This window comes from Oncorhynchus kisutch, linkage group LG29 (genome assembly GCF_002021735.2).
Source record: "Oncorhynchus kisutch isolate 150728-3 linkage group LG29, Okis_V2, whole genome shotgun sequence".
In the NCBI taxonomy this organism is placed as follows: domain Eukaryota; kingdom Metazoa; phylum Chordata; class Actinopteri; order Salmoniformes; family Salmonidae; genus Oncorhynchus; species Oncorhynchus kisutch.
This window is the reverse complement of record NC_034202.2, coordinates 31922759-31941777: the sequence shown is the minus strand read 5'-3', so window position 1 is coordinate 31941777 and position 19019 is coordinate 31922759. Positions and strand designations below refer to the sequence as shown.

General features: G+C 43.7%; 1 protein-coding gene across 4 annotated transcripts in view; it reads left to right on the top strand.

Moving 5' to 3' along the window:
• Positions 1–3434: 3434 nt before the first annotated feature.
• The window catches only part of LOC109873884 (leucine-rich repeat and calponin homology domain-containing protein 2-like), a 90088-nt gene continuing 74503 nt past the window's right edge, over positions 3435–19019 (top strand). For all 4 annotated transcript variants that reach the window (XM_031809223.1, XM_031809222.1, XM_031809221.1 and 1 more), the window contains exon 1: positions 3435–3702. In XM_031809223.1, coding sequence (XP_031665083.1) covers positions 3468–3702 — 235 coding nt within the window. In that variant the 5' untranslated portion in view covers positions 3435–3467. The remainder of the gene's footprint in view (positions 3703–19019) is intronic.

Genomic DNA, 19019 nt, shown 5'->3' with positions numbered 1-19019 from the left:
CTCATTCCAGTGATTTTGTTTATTTGGACTATTTTCTACACTGTATAATCATACTGAAGTCATGAAAACTGTGAAATAACACATATGGAATCATATAGTAACCAAAAAAGTGTTAAACAAATCAAAATATATTTTATATTTGACATTCTTTAAAGTAGCCACCCTTTGCCTTGATTACAACATTGCACACTCTTGGCATTCTCTCAACCAGCTTCATGATGTAGTCACCTGGAATGCATTTCAATTAACAGGTGTGCCTTGTTAACAGTTAATTTGTGGAATTTCTATTCTTCTTAATGTGTTTAAGTCAATCAGTTGTGTTGTGACAGGGTAGGGGTGGTATACAGAAGATAGCCCTATTTGGTAAAAGACCAAGTCCATATTATGGCAAGAACAGCTCAAATAAGCAAAGAGAAATGATAGTCCATCATTACTTTAGGACATGAAAGTCAGTCAATCCGGAAAATGTCAAGAACTTTGAAAGTTTCTTCAAGTGAAGTCGCAAAAACCATCAAGCCCTACAGTGAAACTGGCTCTCATGAGGATAAGTTCATTAGAGTTAACTGCACCTCAGATTGCGGCGCAAATAAATGCTTCACAGAGTTCAAGTAACATACACATCTCAACATCAACTGTTCAGAGGAGACTGTGTGAATCAGGCCTTCGTGTTCAAATTGCTGCAAAGAAACAACTACTAAAGGACACCAATAAGAAGAATAAACTTGCTTGGGCCAAGAAACACGAGCAATGGACATTAGACTGGTGGAAATCTGTCCTTCGGACTGATGAGTCCAAATGAGAGATTTTTGGTTCCAGCCGCAATGTCTTTGTGAGATGTAGAGTAGGTGAACGGATGATCTCCGCATGTGTGGTTTCTACCATGAAGCATGGAGGAGGAGGTGTGATGGTGTGGGGGAGCTTTGCTGGTGACACTGACAGTGATTTATTTAGGATTGACGGCACACTTAACCAGAATGGCTACCACAGCATTCTGCAGCGATCCGCCATCCCATCTGGTTTGTGCTTAGTAGGACTATAATTTGTTTTTCAACAAGACACTGACCAAAAACACACCTCCAGGCTGTGTAAGAGCTATTTGACCAAGGAGAGTGATGGAGTGCTGCATCAGATGACCTGGCCTCCACAATCACCCGACCTCAACCCAATTGAGATGGTTTAGGATGAGTTGGACCGCAGAGTGAAGGAAAAGCAGCCAACAAGTGCTCTGCATATGTGGGAACTCCTTCAAGACTGTTGGTCTGGTTGAGAGAATGCCAAGAGTGTGCAAAGCTGTCATTAAGTCAAAGGGTAGCTACTTTGAAGAATCTAAAATATATTCTGATTTGATTAACATATGTATTATTTCATAGTTTTGATGTCATCACTATTATTTTACAATGTAGAAAGTAGTAAAAATAAAGACAAAACCTTGAATGAGTAGGTTTGTCTAAACTTTTGACTTGTACTGTAAGTAATTCAGACCCTTTACTCAGTACTTTGTTGAAGCACCTTTGGTTGTGATTACAGCCTTGAGTCTTCTTGGGTATGATGCTACAAGCTTGGCACACCTGTATTTGGGGAGTTTCTCCCATTCTTCTCTGCAGATCCTCTCAAGCTCTGTTAGGTTGGATGGGGAGCATTGCTGCACAGCAATTTTGAAGGTGTCTCCAGAGATGTTCTATCGGGTTAAAGTCCGGGCTCTGGCTGGGCTACTCAAGGACATTCAGAGACTTGTCTCGAAGCTACTCCTGCATTGTCTTGGCTGTGTGGTTAGGGTCGTTGTCCTGTTGGAAGGTAAACCTTCTCCCCAGTCTGAGGTCTTGAGCGCTCTGGAGCAGGTTTTCATCAAGGATCTCTCTGTACTTAGGTAGCTTTTGGAAAACTCCAATCAGGCTGTCATGTGCCTTTTACTGAGGAGTGGCTTCCGTCTGGCAACTCTACCATTAAGGCCTAAATGGTGGAGTGCTGCAGAGATGGTTGTCCTTCTGGAAGGTTCTCCCATCTCCACAAAGGAACTCTGGAGCTCTATCAGAGTGTCAATTGGGTTCTTGGTCACCTCCCTAACCAAGGCCCTTCTCCCCTGATTGCTCAGTTTGGAATGGTGGCCAGCTCTAGGAAGAGTCTTGGTGGTTCCAAATGTCTTCCATTTAAGAATGATGCAGGCCACTATGTTCTTGGGGACTTTCAATGCTGTAGAAGTTTTGGTACCTTTCCCCAGATCTGTACCTCAACACAATCATGTCTCGGAGCTCTACGGACAATTCCTTCGACTTCATGGCTTGGTTTTTTGCTCTGACATGCACTGTCAACTGTGGGACCTTATTTCGACAGGTGTGACTTTCCAAATCATGTCCAATCAATTGAATTTACCAAAGGAGTACTCAAATCAAGTTGTAGTAACATCTCAAGGATGATCAATGGAAACAGGGTGCACCTGAGCTCAATTTCGAGTCTCATAGCAAAGGGTCTGAACACTTACCCCATAATGACAAAGCAAAAACAGGTTTTTAGAAATGTTCCTCCCCGCCTCCTCATCTCCATGGAGGTAGGGGTTTAGGAGGGGCGGCCTCCAGATGGAGCCCCCACGGAACATCCGGAAGTCTGCCGTCCTCCACTCACTGGGGGGCTCGCCCTGGGGATGGAGGGAGAGGGACATGGATGAGGCGCAGCAGAGGTGTAGTGGGTAGGCACTGTTCTTAATTTTACTCCTTTTATTTTCTATCCTGATGCCTAGTCACTTTAATCTGCCTTCATGTACATATATACCTCAAATATCTCTTACCCCTGCACATTGATCTGGTACTGATACTCCCTGTACAGTGCATTCAGACCGCTTGACCTTTTCCACATTTTGCTACGTTACAGCCTTATTCAAAATTGTATTAAATTAATTGTTTTCCTCATCAATCTACACACAATACCCAATACTGACAAAGCAAACAGGAAATTATCTTTAAAATGGCTATATTTTCTCTCAGCCTCATGGAAAAAAATGTAGAATAGCAGGAAATTAGCTTTAGAAATTCAACGTTTTTTCTCAGCCTCCTGACAAAATTTGTAGAATGGCATGTGATTATCTTTAAAACAACACGTTCTTCTCTTTGGCCCATTGCGAAATCTATAGAAATTGCAGGAAGTTAGCCGTTTCCCATCTGTAATCACATCTGTGCCATTACCTGTTTATAAACGGAGTTATAACAGACCTGTATGAACTTTTAGAAAATGACCTGGGGGGGTTCCAGGTCCTACAATTTAAACATTTCATACAGGTCTGTAACTCACTTTAATTGCACAGATGTGAATACTTCTCTCTGATAAGAAAATGCGTGCACCTCTCTATACCAAATGTCCCCTCCGCGCCCACGCCCTCTCAGAAGCCCTTCCCCTAACGTCCCTGGTGGAGTGTGTGCCTTTTGCGCATGGGTGTAGAAACGGCCACTGTTATTATTGTAATTCCTCTTGTGAAAATGGCGTCGAGTCAGGGAGGTGTGGGAGCTGTACCGGCTCTTTCAAACCATCACTTATCCAACGGACCTCACTGGAACCCGGGGATCAACCAGCATCAGCATCATCTCCACACGACCAGGAGTTTAGACCGCGCTCTGGAGGATTCCGTGTGCTCAGGAACGTTGAATCTTAGCGGGAGGAAGCTGAGAGACTACCCTGGATTGAGCTATGATCTTACTGATACAACACAGGCAGGTTGGTTTCCGAAACGCTCTATGCTCTTGAGACCTTGCTGGCCTCAGCTGGTTCAACAAATAGTCGCATGATACTACAAAGTATCCAACATGGATACAATTGAGCGTGGTGCGCACTACATTTCCTTATTACTATGGTCCATTTGCATGTTTTCACCAACTGCTCTGTTTTATTAACAGTGCAATAGATACACAGTGTTGCATTTTCTTTCTTACCATATTGTCTTCGTAGAATAGCTGAGCTCAATGTGTTAAAATGTGCCATAGTATTCACGTCCTCTAGAATTGCGCTGGCAGTGCGGTGGCAACGGCTCGTCTTGGTCGCCTGCTTCTCTATCGCTCTCTGGATGAGACCATATATGCATGCATGCATGCATGAATGAAATGATAAGCGCATCTCAGTCAGGGCGATAGAGCGACTTTACATTAACCTACATTTAGATGGTGAGTAGCCTGACTAGGTGAAGAAAATGATCAGCGAATGGGGAGATGGATTGTAGAACCTTACCCAATGAATATGAAATGTCATTTTTGGAGCATGTTCACTGAGAGGCTATTTTGTCTACGGCAGCCCAAGACAAAAGATTCACCGTCTCCATAGCGTCTAGAACGGGTGTATGGACACATTTCACTCTTATACGAGATTTTGATTGGGCATACCCATTCGTTTAATTTATGTTGGATATAATAGTAATAGCCCAATTTATGTAAATAAATATAAAATTAGTAAGTATATATTTTTTCTCTCAAGGGGCCAAATATCAGATGGTGGTTTGAGATTATTGGCTATTCATGTGGTTGAACACATAGCAGGCCTAGGCTATAGGCATACATGATCCATAGCCCACATGTTTTTTTAAATCCACGTAGATAGCCTGCATATTTTGGGTGGGCTGAATTAAGCATTCATTTGTAATATGAAATGATGATGCTGCTGATTTCCCACACAGTAGTGTATATAATAGCCGGCTGTACGTCATGCATTTGGTGCCTGATTGTGGGGCCTCTGCAGCCAGGTGGTGGAATTATTGATGGTGGTGTAGAGGCAGATAACAGATCCACATACAGACTTTTTTTTTACAGGGAACAGGGAGCCTAAATTGAAAAATGTAGGAGCACACAACGAAATGTAGGCGCAAAATGAAAAATATTTGAGGTAACAAGCCGTTTTCTTTGTAGTAATGGTGCTAGCATGATGGTCATGAACATGAGCTCAGTGTATTCTCTATGGCGCTCAGGGGATTCGGTAGAGTGAAGTAACCATTACAACAATTATTATCTTGCTGATTTTTAAATTTTATATTCTAAATTACAATTCCAGGTTGCACAGTAAAATATGTTTAGACGATATGCGATTAAAATGATTGCACGGTAGAGCCCTGGCTTGGTCTAGGCTGTACTTTTCTTTTTTTCCTGGAGACTGAAGTGAGCTTAATATGTCAAGGCTACTGTGAATGTCTGTGTCAGTAATGTGGGGTCATGACAGCGATTCTAAAGGTCCATTAATCATATGGGGTGCCTCATTAATGGAGTTAGTGCCTCATTGATGGAGTTAGTGCCTCATGTGGGGTTAGTGCCTCATTGGTGGAGTTAGTGCCTCATTGATGGAGTTAGTGCCTCATTGATGGAGTTAGTGCCTCATGTGGGGTTAGTGCCTCATTGATGTAGTTAGTGCCTCATTAATGGAGTTAGTGCCTCATTAATGGAGTTAGTGCCTCATTGATGGAGTTAGTGCCTCATTGATGGAGTTAGTGCCTCATTGATGGAGTTAGTGCCTCATTGATGGAGTTAGTGCCTCATTGATGGAGTTAGTGCCTCATTGATGGAGTTAGTGCCTCATTGATGGAGTTAGTGCCTCATTGATGGAGCTAGTGCCTCATTGATGGAGTTAGTGCCTCGTTGATGGAGTTAGTGCCTCATTGATGGAGTTAGTGCCTCATGTGGGGTTAGTGCCTCATTGATGGAGTTAGTGCCTCATTGATGGAGGTAGTGCCTCATTGATGGAGGTAGTGCCTCATTGATGGAGTTAGTGCCTCATTGATGGAGTTAGTGCCTCATTGATGGAGTTAGTGCCTCATTAATGGAGTTAGTGCCTCATTGATGGAGTTAGTGCCTCATTGGTGGAGTTAGTGTCTCATTGATGGAGTTAGTGCCTCATTGATGAAGTTAGTGCCTCATGTGGGGTTAGTGCCTCATTGATGGAGTTAGTGCCTCATTAATGGAGTTAGTGCCTCATTAATGGAGTTAGTGCCTCATTGATGGAGTTAGTGCCTCATTGATGGAGTTAGTGCCTCATGCGGGGTTAGTGCCTCATTGATGGAGTTAGTGCCTCATTGATGGATTTAGTGCCTCATTAATGGAGTTAATGCCTCATTGATGGAGTTAGTGCCTCATGTGGGGTTAGTGCCTCATTGATGGAGTTAGTGCCTCATTGATGGAGTTAGTGCCTCATGTGGTGTTAGTGCCTCATTGATGGAATGAGTGCCGCATGTGCTGTTAGTGCCTCATTGATGGAGTTAGTGCCTCATTGATGGAGTTAGTGCCTCATTGATGGAGTTAGTGCCTCATGTGGTGCTAGTGCCTCATTGATGGTGCTAGTGCCTCATTGATGGATTTAGCACCTCATTGATGGATTTAGCACCTCATTGATGGAGTTAGCGCCTCATTGATGGATTTAGTGTTTATGTGAATTTAGTGCTCAACGTGCCAAAACAAAACGGTCTGTTGTGTCTGTGTCAACCCTGTCAGCTCCTGAATTCACTCACACACACACACACACTGAGTTTCCAAATGAGGAACTGAGAGTCTTCCTTTTGCAGACCCAGATCCAACTCATGAGGAAGTTTCTGTCACAGGGTATATGAGTTGGTTTGTGTTTCTGTGTATTTATATTCACTTTGTGGGTGTCTGTACTTATGTCATTGCATGGTCTTGGTGGGCAATGTATTGCCTCACGATTCAAACTGAATTCTAACGCTGCTCTTTCGTTCGCTACATACTTCAGTTTGAGACGGATCACTTAAGTAATTTGGGGTGATGTCAAAATGAGAGGTGTCGTACAAAAAAGTCATCAGCAATTTGGATAATCTCTAACCAATCAGAGTATCAAACAAAATACTAATTTTCTAAACGCATCTTTACCCACGTATGTTCTGGCTCTGGCCCAACCCATTGGTTTCTGGGACCAATCAGACAGTCTAGAATGTATTTCCATTCTGGAAATTGTCGGGGAGGTACTCCGATCCAGGCTCATTGCGGAGAAGAAACTAACGTCCGTGAGTGTGGCATAGCTTGGGGGGAGCAAGGAGTTTTGGTAGCCAGGCAAGGCAATGTAGGCTACTCCGATAGGCAACTATTTGGCAAATTCAAACACTGAGAAGTTCACATAGGCCAGTGTGCCTGATGTTTGGAGAAATGAAAAACACCAGCCTAGACAGCAGCCTCTGGCTCAGATTGCAGATAGATACTAGCCTGTGATGTTTGTGCAACCTGATTTAATCAATGCCCTAAGGTCTTAGTTAAAAATGCATACTGAGTAATAAAGGATTTATTGTGTACCTTTTTAGGTAAGGAATTGGGTCCTAAATGCAAGAGTCCCCTCTACTTAGATAGGAGGGACATACAGTAGGCTTACCGGACTGCATCAGAGATGTTGATGTATTCAAGCTTACTGTGAAGTGCTGTGGCTGAATTATACATGGAATGCTCCCTCAGCCTAACTAACGAGCTACTTGATGTCTATTTTTGGAACGAGATGCATTTGTTAGCTACTGCATACAAACATACTTATTTCACAGTTTATCAGTTCCTCAAGTGATCGGACTGACTTGACTTTTGTGACATGACTGCAGTGTGCGTTGGGTTCAGCACATAATGATAACAGTGTTGTGTGAAGTGTATACTGTATAACAGAGCAATGTGTAAAAAAGAAATGCATGATACCGAACTAGTCTTGAGAAGTTGTGAAGACGACAGGAAGTTTGAGTGTGGGTATTGGTGAGAGAGCAGGCTTGTTGTGTGATGAATCAGGTGGGATGTGATGATCTCGTCATTGGCACTATCAAAGGCAAGACCTGCCGGCGAGAAGATACTTGACAAGTTATTTCAATGTGGGGATAGGGAGGACCGGTGAAAGACCAGATAGTTGCCTTCCATGTTGAGATTGAATGCATGCAGTGTTGATTGTAATTTAGAGTGATGTTGCAGAAGTGATATAAGGCCAGAAGACAGTTGGCTAAATAAATACACTGCTATGGGCCTATCTATGGGCCTATCTGTAGGCCTGGTGTGTTTGATCAGTGCTACTGCATTTACTTTTTTCTCTTCTCTGTCTCTATAAAAGGAATTATATGCTGCAGACTAGTGCAGATAAATAAAGGGAGGACAAGCAGTCCCTTTCAGATGGATAAAGAAGGCTGTTTTATTTTATAGCAGGTGTATTTCCATTCACACATTATAGTGTAGAATGCGAAGAAAACTATTTTGCAGGAAGGGAATATGCAGAGTATTTTTTTTAAACTTATTTTTGACATTTTCACAAGGGATTCCTCTTGATGGTGACTTTGTCATCTTTGAGAAAAAACCCTTAAAAAGAAATTGAAGGCATATCTTCTTTAAGCTGGCATCATCAAATCCTCAACCTAAATTCAACTGACAGATGGAGATAGTCCTGTTCAGAGATCACTGGTGGGATGAAAGGAGAAATGCATCAGTTGCATGAATAGTGTTCTCTTTCAAGTACATGATTGCTAGTTCAGAAAGAGAAACGGGTCTATTTTAGTTTTAGGAAGAAACAATCAGTAGTTACTTGGAAAAACACTTGACAGATCATCTAAAGAAAAGGTTTTAATGATGATGACTTATCGTTGATATTGTAAGCTAGTAACAAATTCTTGTACAGCACTGGAGGTTAGTGGCACCTTAATTGGGGAGGACGGGCTCGTGGTAATGGCTGGAGCGGAATCAGTGGAATGGTATCAAATACATCACATACATGATTTCCATGTGTTTGATGCCATTCCCTCCGTTCCAGCCAATATTATGAGCTGTCCTCACCTCAACAGCCTCCACTGGTTTACAGCACACAGACAAAATGAAACATCACTCCAGAAAAAACATGCTCTATCTGGTTTTGGCGAGATTACATATTACAAATGGATGGTTGGGCAAGCAAGGACAGGAACGTCACTCTTTTCAGTGGATGATATCTTCATAATGCAAAATCTCACTTTGTTTTGTTTTGCCCTGTCCTATGCAAGACTCTTGCTTATACAATGCTCTAAGAAGACATGAACCCAATAGTAGATCGCATTTCCTTAAACCCTCAAGCGGAACCCTTCCAGACAGAACCTTCTAAAACAGAACCCTTCGAAATCAAACTTTTCCAGACAGAATTTTTCTCTGACAGAATCCGTGATGACAGAACCGTGTATAGAGTATACTCAGTGGATAGAGCCTTCTCAGACCGAACCCTCTCACTCTAGTTCCAGACAGAATTCTCTCAGATGGAATCCTCTGAACAGATCGGAACTCTCAAATAGAATCAATGAAGATAGAATTCTGGAACATCGAACCACAAGACAGAATACAATCAGAGTTCAATGAATTCCCTTTGAAGAATACTTTCGGAATGCTGAAAAACTTTTAACACAGCAAGATAGAGTTTCTAAAAGTGTTAGATAAAATCCCTATTATATTGTTCTCTAGTATGTTGGGTCATTGCAGGAGCTGTCAACATAGTCCTATGCCATGTGTTCAAGCAACACTCCTCCCATGTGTTCAAGCAATGAAAGTTGCATCATCCTGATAAGTGAACCAGAGAGAGCGCATGTGTCTTTGTGTGTGTATTGTTTACGTAAGACGGATACAAAGACAGAGGAAGGTAAGCTGACACAAAGGTGCATGTTTGCAGTATGCTGTTGACAGTTTGTCGCCAGTCAGTTATTTTTCCAGTGGGAATGTGCGAGAGCTGTAAGCCGATGCCCTGACCTTGGAGAGAGGCTGGAGAGCAGAGACCCAAGCTGGCCAGATGTTGGAGCCAACAGGCCAGCATTGCCCCTGCATTCCCCTACGCTACTGTACCGTACCCTACTGTACCGTACCGTACCCTACTGTACTGTACCCTACTGGTACCGTACCCTACTGTACCGTACCCTACTGTACCATACCCTACTGCACCGCACGCTACTGTACTGTACCCTACCCTACTGTACCGTACCCTACTGTACCGTACCCTACTGTACCGTACCCTACTGTACCGCACGCTACTGTACTGTACTTTACTCTACCGTACCCTATCCTACTGTACCGTACCCTACTGTACCGCACGCTACTGTACTGTACTTTACTCTACCGTACCCTACCCTACCGTACCCTACTGTACCATACCCTACTGTACCGTACCCTACTATACCGTACCCTACTGCACCGCACGCTACTGTACTGTACCCTACCCTACTGTACCGTACCCTACTGTACCGTACCCTACTATACCGTACCCTACTGTACCGTACCCTACTGTACCGTACGCTACTGTACTGTACCCTACCCTACTGTACCGTACCCTACTGTACCGCACGCTACTGTACTGTACTTTACTCTACCGTACCCTATCCTACTGTACCGTACCCTACTGTACCGTACCCTACTGTACCATACCCTACTGCACCGTACCCTACTGTACTGTAGCCTACTGTACCGCACTCTACTTTACTGTACTTTACTCTACCGTACCCTACCCTACTGTACCAAACCCTACTGTACTGTACCCTACCCTACTGTATCGTACTCTACTGTACCCTACCCTACTGTACCCTACCCTACTGTACCAAACCCTACTGTACTGTACCCTACCCTACTGTATCGTACTCTACTGTACCCTACCCTACTGTACCCTACCCTACTGTACCGAACCCTACTGTACCGTACCCTACTGTACTGTACCCTACCCTACTGTATCGTACTCTACTGCACCGTACCCTACTGCACCGCACGCTACTGTACTGTACCCTACCCTACTGTACCGTACCCTAATGTACAGTACCCTACTGTACCGCACGCTACTGTACTGTACTTTACTCTACCGTACCGTACCGTACCCTACCCTTCCGTACCCTACTGTACTGTACCCTACCCTACTGTACCCTACCCTACTGTACCGTACTCTACTGTACCCTACCCTACTGTACCCTACCCTACTGTACCAAACCCTACTGTACTGTACCCTACCCTACTGTATCGTACTCTACTGTACCCTACCCTACTGTACCCTACCCTACTGTACCGAACCCTACTGTACCGTACCCTACTGTACTGTACCCTACCCTACTGTATCGTACTCTACTGCACCGTACCCTACTGCACCGCACGCTACTGTACTGTACCCTACCCTACTGTACCGTACCCTAATGTACAGTACCCTACTGTACCGCACGCTACTGTACTGTACTTTACTCTACCATACCGTTCCGTACCCTACTGTACCGTACCCTACTGTACTGTACCCTACCCTACTGTACCCTACCCTACTGTACCGTACTCTACTGGACCGTACCCTACTGTACTGTACCCTACTGTACTGTACCCTACCCTACTGTACTGTACCCTACTGAACCGTAACCTACACTACTGTACTTTACTCTACTGTACCGTACCCTACTGTACCGTACCCTACTGACCCATACCCTACTCTACCGTACCATACCATACTCTACCGTACCATACCATACACTACTGTACCGTACCCTACTCTAACGTACCATACCATACTCTACCGTATCATACCGCACCCTAATCTACCGTACCAGACCCTACTCTAACGTACCATACACTACGCTACCGTACCCTACCCTACTCTACCGTACCATACCATACCCTACTCTATCGTACCCTACTTCACCATACCCTACTCTACCGTACCCTACTCTACCAAACCCTACTCTACCATACCCGACTCTACCGTACCGTACCCTACTCTACCGTACCCTACTCTACTGTACCGTATCCTGCTCTACTCTACCCTACTCTACCATACCCAACTCTATCGTACAATACCCTACTCTATCGTACCATACCATACCGTACCCTACTCTACCATACCATACCGTACATACGTACACTACTCTACAGTACCATACCCTACTCTACCGTACCCTACCGTACATACCGTACACTACTCTACCGTACCATACCCTACTCTACCGTACCCTACCGTACATACCGTACGCTACTCTACCATACCATATGGTACTCTACCGTACACTACTCTACTCTACCGTACCATACCGTACACTACTCTACCATATCATATGGTACTCTACCGTACACTACTCTACCGTACCATACTCTACCGTACACTACCGTACATACCGTACACTACTCTACCGTACCATACCCTACTCTACCGTACCCTACCGTACATACCGTGCGCTACTCTACCATACCATATGGTACTCTACCGTACACTACCCTACCGTACATACCGTACGCTACTCTACCATATCATATGGTACTCTACCGTACACTATTCTACCATACCATACCGTACACTACTCCACCGTACCATACCGTACACTACTCTACCGTACCATACCGTACACTACTCTACCGTACCATACCGTACACTACTCTACCATATCTTATGGTACTCTATCGTACACTATTCTACCGTACCATACCGTACACTACTCTACCGTACCATACCGTACACTACTCTACCGTACCATACCGTACACTACTCTACCATACCATATGGTACTCTACCGTACACTATACTACCGTACCATACCGTACACTACTCTACCGTACCATACTGTACACTGTATTTTTAACATGAACATTTAGTCCTGTGATTGTGTGTTTGGTTGTGTCGTAACTCCTGAGCACTATAATATTTCACTGGCAGTTGATGTTTGGCTGCAGTGGTGTGGCTTGACGTTCTGCCAAGTGATCCCTGAATGACAACTAGGGCTGTTGCGGTGACCTTATTACCACCACACCTGCGGTCACGAGTCATGAAGGCAGTCAAATTCCACATGACCGTTTAGTCACAGTAATTAGGCTTCTCCAGGCTCTGATGCTACTGCTGGTCATGAGTTAAATAAAGGTTAAAAATATGCATATTTCTTTAATTAGTAGCCTACCAAACTTGCTAACTGCCTGGTACTCAGCACACTATTGCCCCTCTAATCACTCTGACATCGATTCAAATGTAATAGAAAATCTAATCAAACACTTCATGAGAGCTCATGTTGCGCAACATTTCTTTAGGCTATGCAATTGCATGAGAAAACAGAGTGATGGCCTCTAATAAAAAGACGAGGATCCCATCAGCTATCTATAGTATAGGACTACTATATTTATTGCTCAACTTTCCTAATATTAAGCACATTGCTTATATTTACAACAGGTGTATAGCCTACCTGGCTGGCATGAAAATAAACCACGGGGAAAAGTGTTCTCCATTCGCTATTTAAGTGCATAGGTGACATGTATTTTTTCCCGCTGCCCCTGTTTCGATACAGGTGAATGATAATGGTCAATTATTTTTAATTTAAAAAACATCTCATGTAGCCTAGCCCAGAGGCCTATATGTTTTAATAAGGTTTGTATCACAACTAAAGTGGCCAAATAACTTCTTAAAATGAAGCACATTAATCTGCTTTGTAAGGGGTGTAGAGCATTACATGCATAATTGCATTTGCAGTCACTTTTGATCATGGTGTTTTCCGCTAATGGAAATGTTGCACTTATAGCCTACTGCCATGTGCTTATAGCCTACTGCCATGTGCTTATAGCCTACTGCCATGTGCTTATAGCCTATTACCATGTGCACATTGCTGTGGTTATAATGTGAAGAACTAGCCGAATAGTTTATCAATATTTTACGCTAAATCTGTTGTGTCAGCGACCATTGCATAAAAACGTTTTTTTGATGCTAGTGGTTGTAAATTATTAATTTGGGATGTATTGCATCCCACAACTGTCCCAGACTATGTTTGGAATATTTATTTCTCGCACAGAATAGAATAGGTCCACTTTTGTACTTTGGGGGATAGTAGATTGACATAGGCTAGTGCTTTTGCTCTTCGTTAGGCCTACTCATCTTGTTGGCTGACAAAAAGTACAAGTGGACAGTTCTTCCAATATCTTCAATATGCTCCTCGGAATTGGATAACGACACGCACAGCTGCATCCCCGATCTGTCTGTCTTCACTTGTAGCCTTTGAGAAAGACCCAGTCACTTGACGGAGAGCCGTGTCAGTGGGAGGCGCATCGGATTGCGCAGCACACTCCGGGAGAAGGGCACAAAGCAACACTCTGGGCTGCAAAAATCATGTTTTTTTAAGGATGCATTACGGCCACAAAAGGGGATGCCGCCTTGAAATTCGAGGCCTTATCAAGTGCTTGTCAAATTGTGAATGAAAGACTATTGGAGTATGTACAGCCTGCTCAAAACGCAAAGCAGAGCTCATGCCTTTTCAAGTGACTTTTTTCAAATCGTCATTAGAGTCTCATCATGCAGCTTTACAATGTATTAAAAATCTAAACATACGGATAGCCCAACATTTGCAGAACAACTAAAGTCACATTAATATCTCTAAATTAAGCATATAGGAATACCTATTTATTTTTTAAATACTCAACACAGAATTGTCGCGTGTGCGAACTCCCTCAAACCATTTGTAGAAAATATTTATATTTTATTCAGGTTTGTTCAATTGTATTCTTCATACCATAAAATAATATGAAATAATACCATGGAATTATAAGCAAATCTTGTCTGCTAAATGAACTAGTGTAGCCCACAGCCATTTGGCATAGCCACATCAGGACCTAACATAAGGACTACTCAGAGTATGCTATTCTTTTCTTCTGAAATAGTCTACATTTTCATGTTTTCATGTTTCTTTAGACCTGTCTAAAATAAATAATGGATTTATTGTGAAGGTGTAGGATATATTACATTTATTAATATATTCGATTTATTAGAGGTGGTGTGGTAGCCGAGAGATGCTTAATGTGTTTATGTTAATTAGCGGTCAATTGTCGTGAGACCGACAGTTATTTGCTTGACAATCACAGTATGACGAAATTTTGTGACCGTCACAGCCCTACTGACAAACCCCCCCAAAAAACATGGTATCTTTATAAATTGGTAATTAAGCAGTCCTCTCCACTACCACCTCTCTCCCACACACACCAACACCTCCTCCACATACACATGTAAACACTCTTGAATTTTCCCAGCCAACCTAATTGCACAACCCACCACTCCCACTGTCACACATACAGTGCATTCGGAAAGTATTCAGACCCCGTCTCTTTTTTCAGATTTTGTCACATTACATTCCTATTCTAAAATGGATTAAATATATGTTTTTCCCTCATAAATCTACACACAATACCCCTTAATGACAGTGAAAATAGGTTTTTAGACATTTTTTCTCCCTTATTTACATAAGTATTCAGACCCTTTGCTATGAGACTCGAAATTGAGCTCAGGTGCATTTTGTTTCCATTGATCATCCTTGAGATTTTTCTACAACTTGATTGGAGTCCACCTGTGGTAAATTTAATTGATTGGACATGATTTTGAAAGGCACACACCTGTCAATATAAGGTCCCACAGTTGACAGTGCATGTCAGAGCAAAAACCAAGCCATGAGGTCAAAGGAATTGTCCGAAGAGCTCTGAGACAGGATTGTGTCCAGGCACAGATTTGGGGAAGGCTACCAAAAAAATGTCTGCAGCATTAAAAGTCCCCAAAAACACAGTGGCCTCCATCATTCTTAAATGGAAGAAGTTTGGAACCACCAAGACTCTTCCTAGAGCTGGCCGCATGGTCAACCTGAGCAATCAAGGGAGAAGGGCCTTGGTCAGGGAGGTGACGAAGATCCCGATGGTCACTCTGACAGAGCTCCAGAGTTCCTCTGTGAAGATGGGAGAACCTTCCAGAAGGACATCTCTGCAGAAGTCTTTGGCCTGAAGGCCAAGTGCCACGTCTGGAGGAAACCTGACACCATCCCCACGGTGAAGCATGGTGGTGGTAGCATCATGCTGTGGGTATGTTTTTCAGTGGCAGGGACTGGGAGACTAGTCAGGATCAAGGGAAAGATGAACGGAGCAAAGTACAAAGAGATCATTGATGACAACCTGCTCCAGAGCACTCAGGACCTCCAGACTGGGGTGAAGGTTCACCTTCCAACAGCACAACAACCCTAATCACACAGCCAAGACAGCACAGGAGTGGCCTTGAGTGGCCCAGCCAGAGCCCAGACTTGAACCCGATCTAACATCTCTGGAGAGACCTGTAAATAGCTGTGCAGCGACGCTCCCCATCCAACCTTACAGAGCTTGAGACGATCAGCAGGGAAGAATGGGAAAAACTCCTCAAATACATGCGTGCCAAGCTTGTAGCTTCATTCCCAAGAAGACTCGAGGCTGTAATCGCTGCTAAATGTGCTTCAACAAAGTACTGAGTAAAGGGTCTGAATACTTATGTAAATGTGATATTTCAGTTTTCAAAAAATTCTAAAATCCTGTTTTTGCTTTGTCATTTTAGGGTATTGTGTGTAAATTGATGAGGAAAACAAACAATTTGATACATTTTAGAATAATGCTATAACGTAACAAAATGTGGAAAAAGTCAACTGGGCTGAATGCTTTCTGAATGCACTGTATGAAGACACACTCCGCTGGCTCCAGAATTCTAACACTTTCTCATTCCCATTTTGCGTAAACACTCATACACACATGAAGCTGCCACACTCTTTGCATTCTGATTTGTGATTTTCCCCGAAGGCGACTGCACCACTCATGGCACACATCAAGTCCATCAACCCAGACACCATAGAACCACTTCAATTTGCATACCACCCCAACAGATCTAAAGACGATGCCCACTCAAATCAAATCAAAGTTTATTTGTCACATGCGCCGAATACAACAGGTGTAGACATTACAGTGAAATGCTTACTTACAGGCTCTAACCAGTAGACAAGCGGGATACCTATGTGATAATTCTGTTCATCCACTACAGCTCAACACCATAGTGCCTTCCAAGCCTGTCACCAAGCTCGGGTCTCTGGGACTAAACCCCTCCTTTTGTAACTGGATGCTGGACTTCCTGACCGGCTGACCCTAGGTGGTGGGGATAGGCAGCAACACCTCTGCCACGCTGGTCCTCAACTCTCCTGTACTCTCTGTTTACCCACGTCTATGTGGCCACGCACGATTCTAACTCCATCATCAAGTTTTGTTGATGCCACAATGGTGGTTGGCCTGTTCACCAATGACGATGAGACAGCCTACAGGGAGGAGGTCCGAGACCTGGAAGTGTGGTTCCAGGACGACAACCTCTCCCTTCAACGTCAGCAAGACCAATGAGCTGATTGTGGACAACAGAAACCAGGGGAGGGTTGCACACCACCATCCACATCGACGGAGCCACAGTAGAGATGGTCAAGAGCTTCAGTGTCCACATCGCTGAGGACATGGTCCTCTCACACAAGCACAGTTGTGAAGAAGGCTCTGCAGCACCTATTTCCCTCAGGAGGCTGAAAGGATTTGGCATGGCCCATCAGATCCTCAGGAACTTTTACAACTTTTACTTTTGCACCATCGAGAGCATCCTGACTTGTTGTATCACTGCCTGGAATGTCAACTGTACCGACCTCGACCGCAAGGCCCTACAGAGGATGATGCGGATGGCCCAAGCGAGCTCCCAGCCATCCAGGACTTACATGCCAGCCGGTGTCTGAGAAAGGTCCAAAGAATTACCAAAGATTCCAGTCACCTGAGAAATAGACTGTTCTCCATGCTCCCATCTGGCAGGTGGTACCGATGCATCAAGGTTCAGACCAACAGACTACTAGACAGCTTCTATTCCCTGGCCATAAGACTGGTAAATGGCTAATAACTACTGCTCTCCCTCTCCCACAGACTATCCACTCTGACTCTACAACCTGATCTTATTTTCTTTTTGGTACTTTTACGCCATTTTCTCCCCAATTTCGTGATATCCAATTGGTAGTTATAGTCTTTTCCCATTCCTGCAACTCCCATATGGAGGTAGAGAGCTGTGCATCCCAGAAACACGACCCTGCAAAGCCACACTGCTCGTTTAACCCAGAAACCAGCCGTGCCAATGTGTCGGAGGAAACACTGTCCAACTGGCGACTGTGTCAGCGTGCATATGCCCGGCCCGCCACAGGAGTCGCTAGAGTGCTATGGGACAAGGACATCCCGGCCGACCCAAACCCTCCCCTAACCCTGACGACGCTGGGCCAATAGTGCGTCGCCTCATGGGTCTGTAGTGACGCCTCAAACACAGCGATGCAGTGCCTTAGACTGCTGCAACACTCGGGAGGCCCTACAACCCGATTTCATAGTTTTACCCATTAATTCTGCGTGGTTACGGGGTTAATTCTGGGTGGTTACAGGGTTAAAACAGAAATAACTCAAAGGGTTAAGTTTAGGTATTCATTTTGAGTGGGTAAGGTTCGAGCTATGGTTTGGGCAAGGTTTGAAACAAAATATATATATTTTTTAAAGTTTCCTTTTAAGCATCATCAAGTACTCTCCCTGCATGCAAGAGAATTGTGAACTTCCATGGTGCATTGGTCTAAGCAGCACGCTCTGGCTTTGAGCCTTGTGAGTTTGAGCCCAGTGTTTTGCCATAGTTTATTTTTGGTGAGCACCTGCTAAGGCTGATATCGACGTCCTCAGGGCCTTTTCAAATGTCTGAAATCGACGGCTCTTTCTCGTGACTAGCCTGGACTTTATGCTCATCCACAGGTCTCTACCAACTCAGACACCCTACCCTCACCTTACCTTCATTATTGTTATGTCATTTTCTTGTGTAACTTTTTTTAAAGTACAGTGGGAGAACAAGTATTTGATACACTGCCGATTTTGCAGGTTTTCCCACTTACAAAGCAAGTAGAGGTCTGTAATTTTTATCATAGGTACACTTCAACTGTGAGAGATGGAATCTAAAACAAAAAAAAACAAAATCACATTGTATGATCTTTAAGGAATTAATTTGCATTTTATTGCAGTGTATCAAATACTTGTTCTCCCCACTGTATATTAATTGTTTTACTTTAGTTTATTTAGTAAATATTTTAACTCTATTTCTTGAACTGCATTGTTGGTTAAGGGCTTGTAAGTAAGCATTTCACAGTAAGGTCTACACCTGATCTCAACTCTTACTCACACACACACACACACACACACACACACACACACACACACACACACACACACACACACACACACACACACACACACACACACACACACACACACACACACACA